General features: G+C 46.3%; 1 protein-coding gene across 3 annotated transcripts in view; it reads left to right on the forward strand.

Moving 5' to 3' along the window:
• LOC310829165 (integrin alpha-X-like) overlaps positions 1-16,028 on the forward strand; it is a 29,630-nt gene that overhangs the window by 564 nt on the left and 13,038 nt on the right. The window contains exons 1-14 of one of the 3 annotated variants that reach the window (XM_083707321.1): positions 2,186-2,255; positions 4,156-4,279; positions 4,370-4,470; positions 4,764-4,825; positions 5,509-5,623; positions 6,582-6,709; positions 7,779-7,927; positions 8,020-8,173; positions 8,355-8,487; positions 8,974-9,050; positions 10,912-11,032; positions 11,136-11,272; positions 12,504-12,644; positions 15,328-15,531. In XM_083707321.1, the coding sequence (XP_083563447.1) occupies positions 2,201-2,255; positions 4,156-4,279; positions 4,370-4,470; positions 4,764-4,825; positions 5,509-5,623; positions 6,582-6,709; positions 7,779-7,927; positions 8,020-8,173; positions 8,355-8,487; positions 8,974-9,050; positions 10,912-11,032; positions 11,136-11,272; positions 12,504-12,644; positions 15,328-15,531 (1,701 nt within the window). In that variant the 5' untranslated portion in view covers positions 2,186-2,200. Of the gene's footprint in view, positions 1-2,185; positions 2,256-3,692; positions 3,842-4,155; positions 4,280-4,369; positions 4,471-4,763; positions 4,826-5,508; positions 5,624-6,581; positions 6,710-7,778; positions 7,928-8,019; positions 8,174-8,354; positions 8,488-8,973; positions 9,051-10,911; positions 11,033-11,135; positions 11,273-12,503; positions 12,645-15,327; positions 15,532-16,028 lie in introns of those variants that run through there. The other 2 variants (XM_083707322.1, XM_083707320.1) reach the window with 2 other exon arrangements.

Here is a 16,028-nt window from a genome sequence, read left to right on the forward strand (position 1 = left end):
CCAAAAAATGTTTCTACAGGTCTAGTGGTATTAAGTGCTTACTAAATAATAACCCCACTTTGCATTTATTTTGCCTGTGTTTAAAGCCTGTCGCACTAATCCATTGTATTGTTACAACAGCCCTGTAAGGTAGGTTAATATTCATCTCTCCATATTGTTCGGCACGGTGCATCGAGTTGTTGAAAGCTACCTTGAGAGCTTGGGGCTAAAATCTGAGACCTTCCTACCTCGCGCAACCAATATGAGGCTAATTAATACTGCCCCACCGCGCAGGGCTGTTACCAGGATTACAGAGGCTGGCTCAAGATGTTCAGCAGACAGCCACTTTATAGACTACTGCAGTGTGTAACGTGGGGCTACCCTTGAAGGCTACCCACCATCTTCAGTTTGTTCCAAACTGGTTTGAGAACGAGAGCTGCATGGTCTCGCAAAACATGTTGCTGCTCTTCAGTGTTGTTCACTGGCTTTCCAAATTCTGCTGAAATCGTTGAGCTTAACCTAAACAGCCCTATACAAATTGGAGCATGGAATAAGGATGTCTGCTTCCACATGGGCCTGTCTGTTCTTTAAGCTAAGGCAAACGTATCCTGACTCAGGTGCCTTCGAGCCTCAGAAATTGACAGTGGCAAATGCAGGCACTTTTCTGTTCCGTAGCCAGAGCCTTAAAACAGCCTTCCCAGGTGTATCTAATCTAATCCACCCGCTGCAACATCTATCCAGGGCCATCTCCTAAATTTTAGGCAATTGTCAAGGTTATTTTATTCACCCAGGCTTTTAGTAAACAGAAATGTCGAGTCTTTAGTGATGCCTATTGTTTTTAACTTTTGTGTCCTCTTTTTTATCATTGCTTTATCTGGCTGCTTTTACTGTATACCTTTTTTCATAACCTGTTCCCCTGCCCCTCCATTATTTGAGATTTGATTGTAAGCCACCTTTGACATTTCTTCAGAATTGAAAAGTGGGATAGAAATGCTTACATAAACAAATGAGATGGTAGATTCCTGAGGTGGTCTAGTGGACTGTACCACTTGAGACCGCAAGTATAATGCTGTATTATTATTATTTTAAAAAAGCAGCCCCCCACCTGGGTACATACAAAACTAGAACTGCAGGGATAAGCATGAGTTTCGGCTCTTTCTCCCTAATGCAAGGGTGGGAAACCTCAGCCCATGGAGGCCAGGCCAAATTTTCCCTAAATCACACCAGATGTCATATGTAACACCAGGTGTGGGGCAGGAAGAGGCATGGCACATCCTATCCCTGCAGCAACCAGAACTGAACTCTCTTGTGCGTCAGATGAAGGGTGGAAAACTCAAACCTGCTTGGTGGAAGTCCCTGAGAAGGCTCCTTGCACATGAGGGTACATCATGCACCTGAACCCTGCAGAAAGCGGGACTGAACTCCCCTTGTCAAAGGCGGCTGGCAGAACAGGGGGCTAGGGGAGAGAGAAAGAGCTGGGACCACTGTCCCCAAAAGCTCTACTAGATGGGCAGCTTTCATTTTAGTCCAACACTGATGGCGGAAGAGTTTCCTTCGCCCCACCTGAGGGCAGCGGACTACCGTATGTTCCGGCGTATAAGAAGACTTTTTAACCCAGGAAAATCTTCTCAAAAGTTGGGGGTCGTCTTATACACCAAGTTGTCTTATACACCGGAAAATATGGTAGATTGGAGCTGCAGGGCAGCGGATGACATGGTACACACACCTCTGCTTCCCACCATCCTGTAGCTGCTTGGTACACACACACACACACACACACACACACACACACACACCCCCACCCAAGCATCTTATGTCTGAAGCTGTTTCCTCAGCCTACCAAATGGTAGGACCACCTCTGCATTGGCATCAAGCCAATGTTTAAGGGCATCTGGGCTGCCTGCCGCTTCCCCAGTGGGGTCACTGAGGGCATCTTGCGCAAGGGAGATGACACGGCTTCCTGGCCTCTGGTTGCTAGAGTTACTTCAGGGAGCAAAAAGGCCTCCTCGCCGCCACAAACCCTTCCCTTTCTTTTTCCACTGTGTGCATTCTGACACATTCTGTGAAGAAATAACATGCACCCACTGCCACGCTAAGAAAACTCATGGGGATTCAAGGCATTGCAAAGGTGTGGAAGAGGCCATAAGAATGGGAAGGAGAATAAGGGTCAAATGACTCATCTAGCCATCTCTTTGTCAACGGAGAAGCCGCGTGTTGGGGAATGTCCAAATGTGGCCAACTTCCTCCTGGCCAGACATGTGGGTCAAGAGCCAAATGTATGCATGAGGAAATAAAATATTAAAACTCATACGCTAAAAGAAGTGGCGCTTACGATGGGGGTGGGCTTGCATCCTGCTGCAGCCAGGCTATCCCTAGGAATATTGGGCATTTTTGTAGCATTTTTGAGCACTCCGAGTCCATTTACATACAGTTTTGTTGTAAAACTTATGCAGAGAGCTTAGAAAGTAGGTCAGCAGCACTATTCTTTCTCCCCACATCCTCACTGCAGAGCAGGGGTTGCTGCTGGGAGAGAATGGATTGCCTGAGGCAGCTTCCTGTATGTGCAAGATTTGAACAACTTATAGAATCAAATAATTTGTAGAGTTGGAAGAGATCCCGAGGGTCATCTAGTCCATAGGCGCGACTCCATGGGGCCTGAGGGGGCCCGAGCCCCCTCAAAAATTCGTTTGGGGGGGCAATAATTTAAGAAAATTATTAGTTATATTATGCTTTGTAAAATCACAAAATTATGTTGGTATTTTTTATTTTCCTTGTTTGACGATAGTTACCTTTTAAAATACATTCAGTAAAGAGTTAAAACAAAGCCACTCCCGATCTAGAGAGGGGGTGGGGTTGCGGGCTCTCGACCCATCAACAATCTTGCGGGGCTGCCCCGCGAGAAGCAGGGATTCCCCCTAGCTCATTAATATTCACCGCCCACAGCGGCAGCCAATCGGCTGCCGCAAAGGGCGGGCCCTCACAGGTTCACTTAAGGTCGGGGCAGCCCGGGGCTCGCCCCTTTCGTTCCCCCAGCAGCAGCGGTTTGGAGGTCTTGGGCCCCCCCAATATTTTTTATAAGTCGGTATGGGCCCCCGCCCCCCCAATATTTTTTATAAGTCGGCGCCCCTGATCTAGTCCAACCCGCCTGCAACGCAGGAATCTCAAGTAAAGTGTCTGTAACAGATGGCCACTCAACCTCTGCTTAAAAACCTCCAAGGAAGGAGAGTCTACAACCTCCTGAGGGGGCCTCTTTCACTGTGGAACAGCTCTTACTGTCAGGGGAAAAAATCTTTCTGATCCATAGTTCAGCCATACGCCAGCTCCATGTAGCTCTCTTGGAAAGTGCCAACCACAGACTTTCCACCCCAGCATTTGGAAAGCACAGACTTCATCCAGTCAGTCAGAGGTTGCCTTGTTTCCAAAAGAGCAGCATGTGAACTTCAGCTGCCGGCTGTTTGTGTTTCTCTTCTCTGGCATTTCCCCCTCCTTCCTTGAACCTTCCCTTACTGTCTGCCCCTTCCACCCACTTGCAATCTTCTTAGGCCCCCTGTCTCCTTTTTCTAGACACCTGTTGCTTCTACCTGTGGCCACTTGTCTACATTTCCTAGAGACAAGATGTGTCCATTCCCCAGCCAAAGATTTAGCTGCCAGAGACCCCTGGGAAGAAAACAGAACCCTGTGCTGCTGGCTCCAGGGTTTTGTTTTTTTGGGGGGTGGGGTGGGGGGTTTACAGGCAAAATACCCCGAACAGGCCTCCTCCCTGCCCATTCACTTGCCTTTCGGCCCAGGCAACCTATAGTAACAAGATGTAAACAAGGTTGCTCCCCCTCCCCAAAGGAACAATGATTTACCAGGGACTGGGGTGAGTCGATAGGGACAGCTGGAGCATAGGCATAATAAACAGTATTCACAGTGGCAAAAAAGTGTAATAATATATGGACACTTGGGCCTCTTTATTCAATTGGTAGCCTCTCCAATTGCTCTCCACCCCCCAACCCAAGGCTGCTTTCAGGTGGGGCTTTTTAACAAAAATTGTTTTAAGCTCAAACTGGAACTTGAACATCTTCCACATCTGGAAGAGCCCCTGGCAGCTTGTGAAAAGGAAATGTTTTCTTAGCAGTGTTGATGCACCGAACTCTCTGTGCCACAGCATTCTGCTACCATTTTCCACTCTAGGTTCTGCAGTCTCTTCAGATTTCAACATCATTGATACAGAGACGCCGGTGTTTTTCCGAGGTGACAAGGCCTCTCAGTTTGGCTACCGTGTTGTCCAGACGAGAGCAGACGATGGCACGTCCTGGTGAGAACCAAACCGTTGCCGGTTAATTTTGTTCAGAGCAGCCATATGCCCATAAACAGTTGTTTCCTAAAACTTGCTTCCCTCCTGCAGGTTGGTAGTGAGTTCCCCCATGTCAGGCAACCGGACGGGATCGCTTTTCCGCTGCTCGTATGATACAGAGAAGTGCCAGCCAGTGGTTCTCCACCACAACAGTAAGCTAAAAATTTGTGTGCCTCCGTTCTTCTGAAGGTGAGAGTGTCACATCTGATGATTTTATCTCCTGAGAAGAGAGAGGTAACTCTTGAGGGCATATCTGCACTACAGACTGATACAGATGTTACAAGTCCCTATTTTCATCAGTTAAATTTTGGAGGGTATGCAGAATAGCTAGGAACTCTGTGTATGTATCCATGAGACATGGGGACAAAGTCTCTTTATATATTATGTCTCACTTATATGTCTGTCTCTTTTTTCTACATGCCATCTCTCCTTGTCTGAAACAAAGATACCTCTGGAATATCTCTGGGACTTTCGCTGGCTGCCGATAAATCAGACTCCAAAATAATAGTAAGTAAAACCAGAGTGGAATCAAATAGCAAAATAGTGCAAATCCATGGGTGTGTCTGCGTTGGCAGTATCTGTCACTCAAAAAGGAGGTGAAACAGAGGCAGCCCTGACATTAGTGAGAATGAGGCAGCCGCCTCAAGCAGCTGATTCAGGGCGCAATTAAAGGAGGAAAAAATCATTTTGAAATTTATTAATATTGTGTTTTTACTGTCAGGGATGGGAAGAGGAACTTGTGGGATTTTCTGCTTCAGGTGACAGAATAACTTGACCAGCTGTGGGTGCCTTGCAACTTGGCTTTGGAGAGAAAATATTGAGCTCAAGCAGAAAATGCCCTGACCTGGCCTTGAGGAGGAATTTCTCTCAGTTTGGCTGAGACAATCTAGAGTCACATCCATATCATACATTTAAAGCACAGTTATGTCACTTTAACAGCCTTTGCTCCCCTGAAAGAATCATGGGAAATGTAGTTCAAGGATGCTTGGAACTGTAGCTCTGTAGGGAGTCTCCTAACAACTCTCAGCACCCTTACCAAACTACAGTTCCCAGGATCCTTTGGGGGAAGCCGTGGTATAAGAGTGCTTTAAACATTTCAATAAATAAGTCTATGGTGTGGATATGACCTAGGTGAATCAGCTTAAGAGACAGGGATCCCATGGCTGTTTTCATCCTTCCTGTCCACACAGGCCTGTGGCCCAACATGGGAGCGTCGATGTGGGGACTTTGATTATCTGAATGGTGTCTGCTATATCATGAGCAATTTTAACCAACCTGCCAAAGAGATCCATCCAGCTTTCCAAGGTAAGATTTGGAGAAAATTAGCTTCACATGCCTCATAGCCTATTGCATTAATAAGCTAGGTTGGGGAGCATCCGTTTGGTAAAGGGGAAGAGGAGACAGTCATGCGCATGAGGTTGGACCAAGGTTGTCAAACATATTGTGTCCTTTTAAGTGCTGCAGCACAGTTAGAAATTCAATATGTGCAGCTTTTCACCATTGCTGCATCTGCATGCCAGGTGAGAGTTATTCTGCAGTTCTAGCACCCCAAGATAAGCTTTGGCCTACCCCATATTGTATTTATCAGGCTATCCCCTTTGAGTTCCATGGCAATTCTTTCCAGTCAAACCATTCTTTTTGTACATTGCTCTGTAATACACAGTGACCCAATATGTCAATTACAAATAAGGAATTTTGACCGCTGCAAATCATACTTGCACACCTCCAGAATGGTATCTTCTACCTGCATCGTGTCTCTCAGAGGTCACTCTCCTGAAGGTGTGGATGTTTGATTTGGGGTGACTCACAGCTTAGTTTGGGGTACATGTCCTTGGTTCCTTGTTCATTTTGTTTTTGACTATTATTGATGTGGGCTTGTACACCTGGCAATGTCATGTACTAAAACCAAATACTCGGTTGGACATAATTCTGGAACATCTCATGTTCCCTTGGAGGTGTGGCTCTGTGATTTGTGGCAGCCCAAAGTTTAATTTGGGATGTTCAGACCCAATTCCTCATTTGCAGTTGTTACCTGAGATTATCATGTGTTAAAGACCGTTGTGCAAAGGGTTCTGACTGGAGAGAAATGTTGTGGCTCTTGAATGGGACAATCCCCACATTATGGAGTCCTGCAAAGTTTATTTTAGGATGCTGGGGCATATCGGCTTCCGTTCCTCGTTGAGGCTATTTGTTTGTCTTTGTTTTGGGATGTCGTGGGAATGCAATCCATTTTCCACACCCGTCATGCCTCTTGTCCACTCAGAGTGCACTGTTGGCGTGGATGCTGTGATCTTATTTGACGACTCTGGGAGCATTTCTAAAGGTTCCTTTCTCACAGTGAAGAACTTCACCCTTCAGCTAATGGCTTCTGTTTCTGAGGCAGATGTGCAGGTGAGAGCAATAAGGAGCTTTTTGGCGCTGCATGTGGGAAGTGACTGTGGGTGGGTGGGTGTCACTGGGCTTTGCTTCTTAGGTCACACCCCCTCCATAGTTTCAAAGCACTCTTATAGCATTTAAGCAGTCATGGCTTCCCTCAAAGAACACCAGCTTGTTAAGGGTGTTGAGACTCATAATTCCCCTTTCTCAGATTTCTGAGAGGGTTCTTTCCCAGCCCCACCTGGAGATGCTGAGGATTAAACCTGGACTTTTTGCATGCAAAGCAGATGCTCTACCATTGAGTTTGAGTTTGAGTTTCACCTGGTCACAGGCCCTGCCAAGTTTGAAAGGCACCCCCATGTGGCACTGGTCATTCTTCATCTGCTGCCCTTAATTCTGTACTCCTTCCCCGTCACTGCCATTGCTGAGCTTTTGGGCTGGGCTGCCCTTCTCATGCCCTCTTGTTACTACTGCTTGCTTTAGAAAAATATATTGAATGGTTGGGCATCAGGTGCTGTGAAGTGAACCACTGTGTCAGCTAGACTTATTTACCCAGAATGCTGCTGGGCAGCACATGGCAGGCAGCTCAAGGCTGGCAGATGTGGTGGTATGCAGCACACGCCACAGTTTCCCACCACTCTAACAATTGCCACTCACCATCTGGTGTCATTTGCCAGAGAGGAGCTCCTGGGCTTCTAAGTCCTGAATGTTGACTAACGGTGCCAAAGTGTGGGGTGTGCTCACTGTATTTTCATTGATGACATAAGCCATTCTCCAAATGATATTGATTCTTCACATGTGCTTCCAAACTCCCCACTGCATGGGGAAAGAGGAGCAGTGCGGTGTAGTGGTTAAGAGCGGTAAACTGTAAACTGGTGAACCAGGTTCGATTCCTCCCTCCTCCACATGCAGCTGCTGGGTGACCTTGAGCTAGTCACACTTCTCTGAAGTCTCTCAGCCCCACTCACCTCACAGAGTGTTGTGGGGGAGGAAGGGAAAGGAGAATGTTAGCCGCTTTGAGACTCCTTGGGGTAGTGATAAAGCAGGATATCAAATCCAAACTCCTCCTCCTCATGTCTTCCAGTTTGCTATGGTCCAGTTTTCCACTGAAGTCAACCTGGTTTTTGATTTTAACTACTACAATGCATTTAAAAGCAAGGTGAAGGAAATAGTCGACGCAATTCAACAGACCAAAGGAAATACTCACACCCCGACTGCCATCCGCTATGTGGCGTGAGTACCAGGGAAATGAATCTTTGGGTTGGAGGAAGAGCCAGGTGCCTTTAGTCCCTTCAGACCCAAGCCATTTGCTGCCTTCTTTGCAGGGATAAAGTCTTCTTACCCAAGCTTGGCATGCGACCTCACAGCAAGAAACTCCTCATTGTCTTGACCGATGGCGTATCCAATGACGTGAAAACCACATTTGAAGTTGCTATAAAGGCTGCAGATAAGAAAGGCATCATCCGTTATGCCATTGGGGTATGGAGTTCAAAACCATCATTGAGATTGCAATGTGTGGATTCTGTGACTGCACCATGCAAGCAGACAAGTGCAGGATTGGTCCCTTGGGGAACCAAGTGCTGAGGTTATATGTGGCAGGGACCCATTAGTAATGGGGGGACAAGACGTCTTTATAGAAATTCCCTGTTGCTTGTTCCAGGTTGGCAAAGAAACTAGAACAGATGAGCTGAACACAATTGCTTCGTCACCTAATAATGTTTTCGAAGTCGACAGCTTTGATGCGCTCAGTAGCATTCAGAACCAGCTGAAGGACAAGATCTTTGCCATTGAAGGTCAGTGTCGCAAGGTGATGGAGCATCTTTGCTAATGCTCAGTTTTGTCCAAGAACTATAGGCGTGGTACAGTAAAGGGGGGGGCAGGATGTAAAGAACTGAAGTACCTAACAAGGGAATGAAGTTTAAGTTTCAGAATTCACAAAATGACATGGGCACTGTGGAACAGGGTGAGCCATTGTGTCAATCATTATTGCTAATGCTGAGGCGTCCAACAGATTCACCGACACTGTGCAACCTGACTCTGCCTGGCCGTTTGCAAAGGAGGTGCAAATGTGGGGGTGCCATCCATGCTGAAGCCCCACAACAAAAGTACTTATTGTACGAAAGCTTACTCTTCTCCCAACCCTGGAAAATTGCATTTGTTCTGCTCTAACGTGACCATTTAGAAAGGACAGATTTTGAGGCCAACCTTCCTCTTCTCCTTGCCCCCCCTTCCATTCTTTACCTCTTGCCTGTCTTAATTATCTTCCGTTTCCCCAAAAGGGACCTCTGGAATCTCTGCTGGCAATTCATTTCAAAAAGAACTTTCTCAGGGTGGATTCAGTGCCCTCCTCACCCCAGTGAGTAGAAACTCTTGTCATAAGAACATATGCTTTGTTTGGGGTATTTATATCCCACTTTTTAGGCAGACCTCACAAAGTGGTTTACAAAAGACCATCCAAACAATAAGTGTGTGTGTGTGTGTGTGTGTGTGTGTGTATACAGTGCTTTTTTTCTAAAAAAATGTTTGGGGTATACTCATTTTGACTCAAGAAATTCACCATTTTATAGTTCAAATCGGGGAAAATAAATACAGTAAATTGACAAAAGAACAAAGATTCACAAAATGTTTAGGGGTATACATACCCCTGCGTCCCCCCGGAAAAATGCACTTGTTGTGTGTGTGTGTGTGTGTGTGTGTGTGTGTATAAAATAAAAGGGAACAATAACTTTGTTTTAGAAGAAGCTATAATTTGCTTCCACTCCCTTCAGGACTCTGGCTTCCAATGTTATGAGAGATGGTGAAAAAGTACTGTAATCCAATTCTATTTTCCCATTCAGTTATGCATCTCAGTCGGTTCCTCTTAATCTTTCATTCATGAGTTCTGAAAACAATTCCTACCACCGTCCCTATTTAAAGGGAGGTCTCTCCTCATGGGCTGCCACAACTAGCAATACAACACTGTGTGGGATGGATTTGTCTTTTTGCCGTGCAGCCTTCCCCCCCCCCCCAATTTTCCTTTGGGGAGCCTTACTCATGAATGTTTTCTGCTGATGCGCAGAGTCTGATCACCATATATAGAGAAGGACTCAGTTTCTCTCCCTACCGATTGGTTCGCACCCTGGGAATGTTGTTCCCTTTGTGTGTATGTAGTTTGACTGTTTGGTTCAAGGCATTTGCAGCTCTGTGCTCTGCAGGTATCCTCCTGATCTGGATTTAAATCTGTATACTGGCCTATAAGGGATAGGACTGGTTGGAGAATAGCTTTGGACTAGATGATCATTGAATAAATTTAATAAATTTGTGTTGTTTTTTTAAACACCACAATAATTCTATGATTATGTTATGTAGTGAAGTTTCACCCTGGGCCAGCAGGGGGATACTGTAAATAGTTTTCACTCAGGTCTGTAGATAGTTTTCACTCAGGTCCACGTCAGTTATTTTAGGCGGGAACTCTGGGCTGTTGTTGCTACAATGTTGACAGCCGGCTGCCTATAAAAGCAGGCCGGCTGAGCTGTTTGCAGTCAGTTCTATTCCAGCTTACAAAATAAAGAGCTACTTGGAGAAATCGCTGTGTCGTCTACTATGTCAACCCACAACTTAACAGATTACATGTAGAACACCCCGTTATTTTGTTATGCAGTGTGGAGAAATGCTTGACTTGGCTGTGGTTTGGTCATTAATTGGAGGAGAACTGAGAGGTGCAATTTGACTAATGTCTAAAACAGAGAGGGCTGGGGAGTAGAGCTCAGTTATTGATGTTGTTGTTGTTAATTCAATTGTCATATCACCCTTTATCAAAATGTCCCAGCACATTTTACGGAGCACTATAAAACACACATAATAAAAAATATAATAATAGATAGCATCATAATAATATAATCCCACAGCTTTAACAAGCCATAGATTATTTAATGACCAAAGGGTAAAGAGGAATGGTTTTGCCTGGTACCTAAAGACATGTAACCATGGCGCCAGCCGAGCTTCTCTGCGGAGGGTATTCCACAGTCAGGGAGCCATCACAGAAAAGGCCAGTTCTTGTGTTTCCACCCTCCAAACCTCTTGGGGAGCAAAGACATAAAAAACGGCCTCAGATGACAAGTGCAGGGGCCAAGTCAGTTCCTATGGCAGTCCTTCAACACCGAGAAACCACCACCACACCTGGGACTGCAGTCTGTACTCCCCTCCCTATCTTTCTTCACGCCTCCATCTTCTTCCAGGGCCATGTGGTAACTGGAGCTGTTGGTGCTCACACTTGGTCTGGGGGTCTGGAGGAACAGTCTTTGGGAGACCCTCCCCAAATCCAATTCCTGAACATTTCCTTCAATGTCTCATATCTGGGTGAGTGAGGCAGCTTCTCCTTTGCTTCCATATCTAATGGCCTGCCAGGAGCTAACTCATCCAACCCGACGTCCACAACCTGCTCTTTCTTTGTCTCTGACAGGCTATTCGGTGGCTATAGCTCAGCGTGGAAAGAAGCAGTTCTACATAGCTGGGGCTCCGCGATACCAGCATGTTGGAGCTGTCGCAGTCTTTGAAAGCCAGAGTAAGCGCTTGGTGGTATTCCCTGAAGGGGAACAGGTAAGAGGCAGAAACCGGGGTGCAGATCAGTCTCCCATTCACTTCATCTTGGGTGTGAAAGTTGTAAGCTGCCCTGGAAGTTGAGTTTTAAAGCAAGGCAGGCTACCTTAACTAATCTAGAACCAGCAGAGAGATAGGAGCGCAGGAGTCAGTCTCTTGGTCCATGTAGTTTGGTACTGTCTACACTGACTTGGCAGCAGTCAGCTTCAGGCAGCGGATGTTCCCATCCCTGCCTAGAGATGCTGAGGATGGAAACCTGGGACCTTCTGCATGCCAAGCAGGTGTCCTACTGCCTTTCCCCTCTTTCTCTTAGAAAGTTTACTTCAAACACATGGAAGAGACAGAGGGAGTTGATAATCGAACAGCTTGTCAAAAATCACTGAGCAGCTGCTAAACAATAAGCAGACATCATATTGATAGTGACTAGGAGTAAATCCTGCAACTACAGTGGTACCTCGGGTTACATACGCTTCACGTTACAGACACTTCAGGTTACAGACTCTGCTAACCCAGAAATAGTACCTCGGGTTAAGAAGTTTGCTTCAAGATGAGAACAGAAATTGTCTTCCGGCGGCACGGCGGCAGCAGGAGGCCCCATTTGCTAAAGTGGTGCTTCAGGTTAAGAACAGTTTCAGGTTACGAACGGACCTCCGGAACGAATTAAGTACTTAACCCGAGGTACCACTGTATTAAAATCTGAAAAGGCTCTATTCCTGTGTTTCTCCTTTTTCTTGTGCCCCCTTCTCTGACTGACCTTTATTTGATCACAGATTCCAGTTGACTATCTGATTAATTCTGCCATGGGATACTCCTGTCAGTCTCAAACTGCTTCACATCAATATTCCAAGAGGGTTTTGGGCCTACATCTTCCTTCCCTCACCCCCCCCCCTCTCTCTCAGGGCCAAGCTAGACATGAAACTAAAGTTATGAGTGCCATTAGCCTGCCTTGTTCTTAAAATCTAAATAATTGGTGGTAAATCTATGGACCTCATTAAACCTGCTAGACCTTTTGACATGAGCGTAGCCAGGCTTTTTGTTGGGGAGGGCCTTTTGCTAGGGAAGGCATAACCTCAGTTAGCTATGTATTTTTTATGGGGGGGGGGGAGCTGCCCCACCCATGCCTCTCAGCTTGGCCCATGAGTCTGTTTTGGCAAAGATTAAGCCCACTAGTCTAATTGGTCATCTTCACTTCTGCCAGTCACCTCCATATTGTATTTCTATTTCTTTCCAGTTGGGTTCTTACTATGGGGCTGAAGTCTGTTCCGTTGACCTAGATGAAGACAACAATACCGACCTTGTTCTGATTGGGGCTCCCCATTATTACAGTAAGAACCAAGGTGGGCTTGTTGATGTCCGCTCTATGAATGACCAGGTGAGGAAACGCATCAGTGGTAGGGTTGGGAAGGGTGGGCGGGTGGGTGGGAAGAAGGGGCAAGGAGGAGGATGGACCAGACTTGCTCACATCAATAAAATAATAATAATAATAATAATAATAATAATAATAATAATAATAATAAATAATTTATTTATTTATACCCCGCCCATCTGGCTGGGTTTCCCCAGCCACTCTGGGCGGCTTCCAACAGAACACTAAAATACAATAACCTATTAAACATTAAAAGCTTCCCTAAACAAGGGCTGCCTCCAGATGTCTTCTAAATGTTTGGTAGTTATTTTTCTCTTTGACATCTGGTGGGAGGGTGTTCCACAGGGCGGGTGCCACTACCGAGAAGGCCCTCTGCCTGGTTCCCTGTAACTTGGCTTCTCGTAGCGAGGGAACTGCCAGAAGGCCCTCGGCGCTGGACCTCAGCGTCCAGGCAGAACAATGGAGGTGGAGACGCTCCTTCAGGTATACTGGACCAAGGCCGTTTAGGGCTTTAAAGGTCAGTTAATTTAACTTAACAAATCTAACTAGATAATCATTAAATTTAATCCACTCTTCCTGATACTCCTCCCCCTTCTGGTCGCGGAAGGAATTTTTAAAGATTCCCAAACTTTCTCACTGTCCTAGGATCTCTGTGCTGAACTTCCCTTTGATGTTAGACTGATAAAGCTGATCAAATTTCCTTCTTTGCACTCTTGCTTCTGAAGCTGATGGGGAAAGGACATCTTTGGCAGTATCTCTGCTGAATGTGAGGGGGATGTAATAGAATAGGGTTGAATAGCAGAGTTGGAAGGGACCATGAGGGTCATCTAGTCCAACCCCTGCAGTCTTTGGCGCAATGTGGGGCTCGAACCCATGACCTTGAGATTAAGAGTCTCATGCTCCACCAACTGAGCTATCCCAGGAGCCAAGCATGGCTCTGCTGCACCTCCAGATTTAGTTAGAACTAAAAACTCTTTTCTACCCAAGTATGTCTTGCCTAAAAAACCCACACCACCCAGGCCCTTCTTATTTTCCATACCAAGTGTCTCTGAGTGCGACTGCAACCAAGGTAAGCTTGCTCTTCTAGCAAGGACTCTATATGCAGTCAGTTTCCAAGCTGTGTGCTAACTCTGCAGAGTAAAATCAACACATTTTATTTTCAAGAAGCATTTGAAGGCCGATCTCTTTCCTTCCTCCTGTGATTGGTGTTATGTACTGAAGTTCTCACCCTGGGCCAGCAGGGGGATACTGTAGATAGTTTTCACTCAGGTCCACATATGCAAATAAGGAATTGAAAGTGACGTTCAGTGATTGGACAGTTACAGAAAGTTGTTACTGTTGCTTGTAGTTGAGCTCTATATAAGCAGGTTGGCTGAACCCTTCAGTTCAGTTTTGTTCTGGCCTGTGAATAAACAAGAGCTGTTTGAAGAATCGCTGTGTCGTCTGATATGTTCACCCACAACTTAACAATTGGCTTCCATTATGCCCTTTCCCAGGGACGCAGGTGGCGCTGTGGGTTAAAGCCTCAGCGCCTAGGACTTGCCGATCGAAAGGTCGGCGGTTCGAATCCCTGCGGCGGGGTGCGCTCCCGCTGCTCGGTCCCAGCGCCTGCCAACCTAGCAGTTCGAAAGCACCTCCGGGTGCAAGTAGATAAATAGGGACCGCTTACCAGCGGGAAGGTAAACGGCGTTTCCGTGTGCGGCTCTGGCTCGCCAGAGCAGCGATGTCACGCTGGCCACGTGACCCGGAAGTGTCTCCGGACAGCGCTGGCCCCTGGCCTCTTGAGTGAGATGGGCGCACAACCCCAGAGTCTGTCAAGACTGGCCCGTACGGGCAGGGGTACCTTTACCTTTACCTTTATGCCCTTTCCCTGTGCACAGTCTCTTATTGGGACCAAGCTAGATGTGCTATTGTGTGAAAGCAATTAACGCATACATTAAAAAATGAATAAATAGCCACTTGGGAGGGAGAGAGCGAGAGGAGGAATAGAACCACAGCCACTCTGCCACAGTGATCCCTGTCTGAAGCTGCTCTTAGCCCTGATGCTGCCAGTGGACACTTCTCTCTCAGGATTAGTAGCAGCTCTGAGAGGTGATTTTTCATTGGGGTCACAGCAGGGGATTGAAAGGATTAACCCTTCCCACTGCAGAGCTGTTTCAAAGTGTTGAAGTCGTCATGGGTTGTATCCAGCTAAGTTCTACTCAGTGTAGAAATGGATGGATCCAAGTAAGGATTAGATTGCACAACCTCCGCCCGCCCCTCCAAATTCTAATTGTTTCCTTACAAGTCAAGCATGGTACAAAATTGGACCTTAAATTTTAACACCAAGGCAGAGACTGCCATCTTGAGCTCATAGATGAAATAAGATTTAACTGGGGGACTCATGTTCATTAGGACAGTAAACATCATTGTCAGGCCCCAGGAGGTTGATTGAGGTCTGTTTAATTCAGGATATGTGTTTTGGTTGTATTGCCTCATTGCTTTTAGAGAATGGTCTTAGTTCATCTTCCCACTGTGTCTATTTTTTTTTTTAAATAATGTCATACTAATGCTGCCTTAAATGCTGTTCCTTCTTCCGGTTATTGATTGTTAAATGTTGGAGTCGTTTTAATGCCAAACATATTGAAATTTTGTTATGGGAAGTTGGAGAGGGTATAACTATGTTAATAAGTCACACGCCTCCCGGCAGGGTCACCTTGTTTCCCTCCAAACGCTTCGTGGGGATCCTGGCAGCAGCTTTGGCCGTTTTGGGGCAGCGCTCTGCTCTTTAGGGGACATAAGCGGGGATGGCTTTGCAGATGTGGCAATAGGAGCCCCCATGGAGGATGAAGATCATGGGGCCATTTACATCTTCCTAGGAGAAGCAGGCGAGCTGAGAAAACACCACAGCCAGGTGAGCCTGAGGGTCAAAAGTGCATATATTGGAACAGCAAGTGCATATATTGTCTGCTTGTGTGTGGCAAGGTGGTCCAATGGCTAAAGAGCTAGGCCAGGGATGGGGAATGCGTGACCCTCCTGATACTGGACTACAACTCCCATCGTCTCTGACCAATGGCCATGCTGGCTTGGTGGGGGAGAGCATCGGTTTCCTATTCCTGATGCAGGCAGCACAGATTCAGTCCCTCCACATCTCTCCATTGAATTCTTATGAGCCGATTCCTGAATCAGTCTCCACTGATCATTGATGAAATGGGAACAGCAAAGCAACAGAGTTGTTGGAAAGCAATTGCAGCCAGGTCTGGATAGAAACCCAGTTCAATACATAGTCTCAGTAACCGCTCCCTTTTTGATGACAGATGTGACCCCCCCCCCCAATATTGGGCCCAGATCATCTTTGCACAGATTAATGCAGAATCTGTACTTCTATAGTTAAAAAACAAGAATAATAAT

The sequence above is a fragment of the Podarcis gaigeae genome (assembly GCF_964106915.1).
Source record: "Podarcis gaigeae genome assembly, chromosome: 13".
In the NCBI taxonomy this organism is placed as follows: Eukaryota; Metazoa; Chordata; class Lepidosauria; order Squamata; family Lacertidae; genus Podarcis; species Podarcis gaigeae.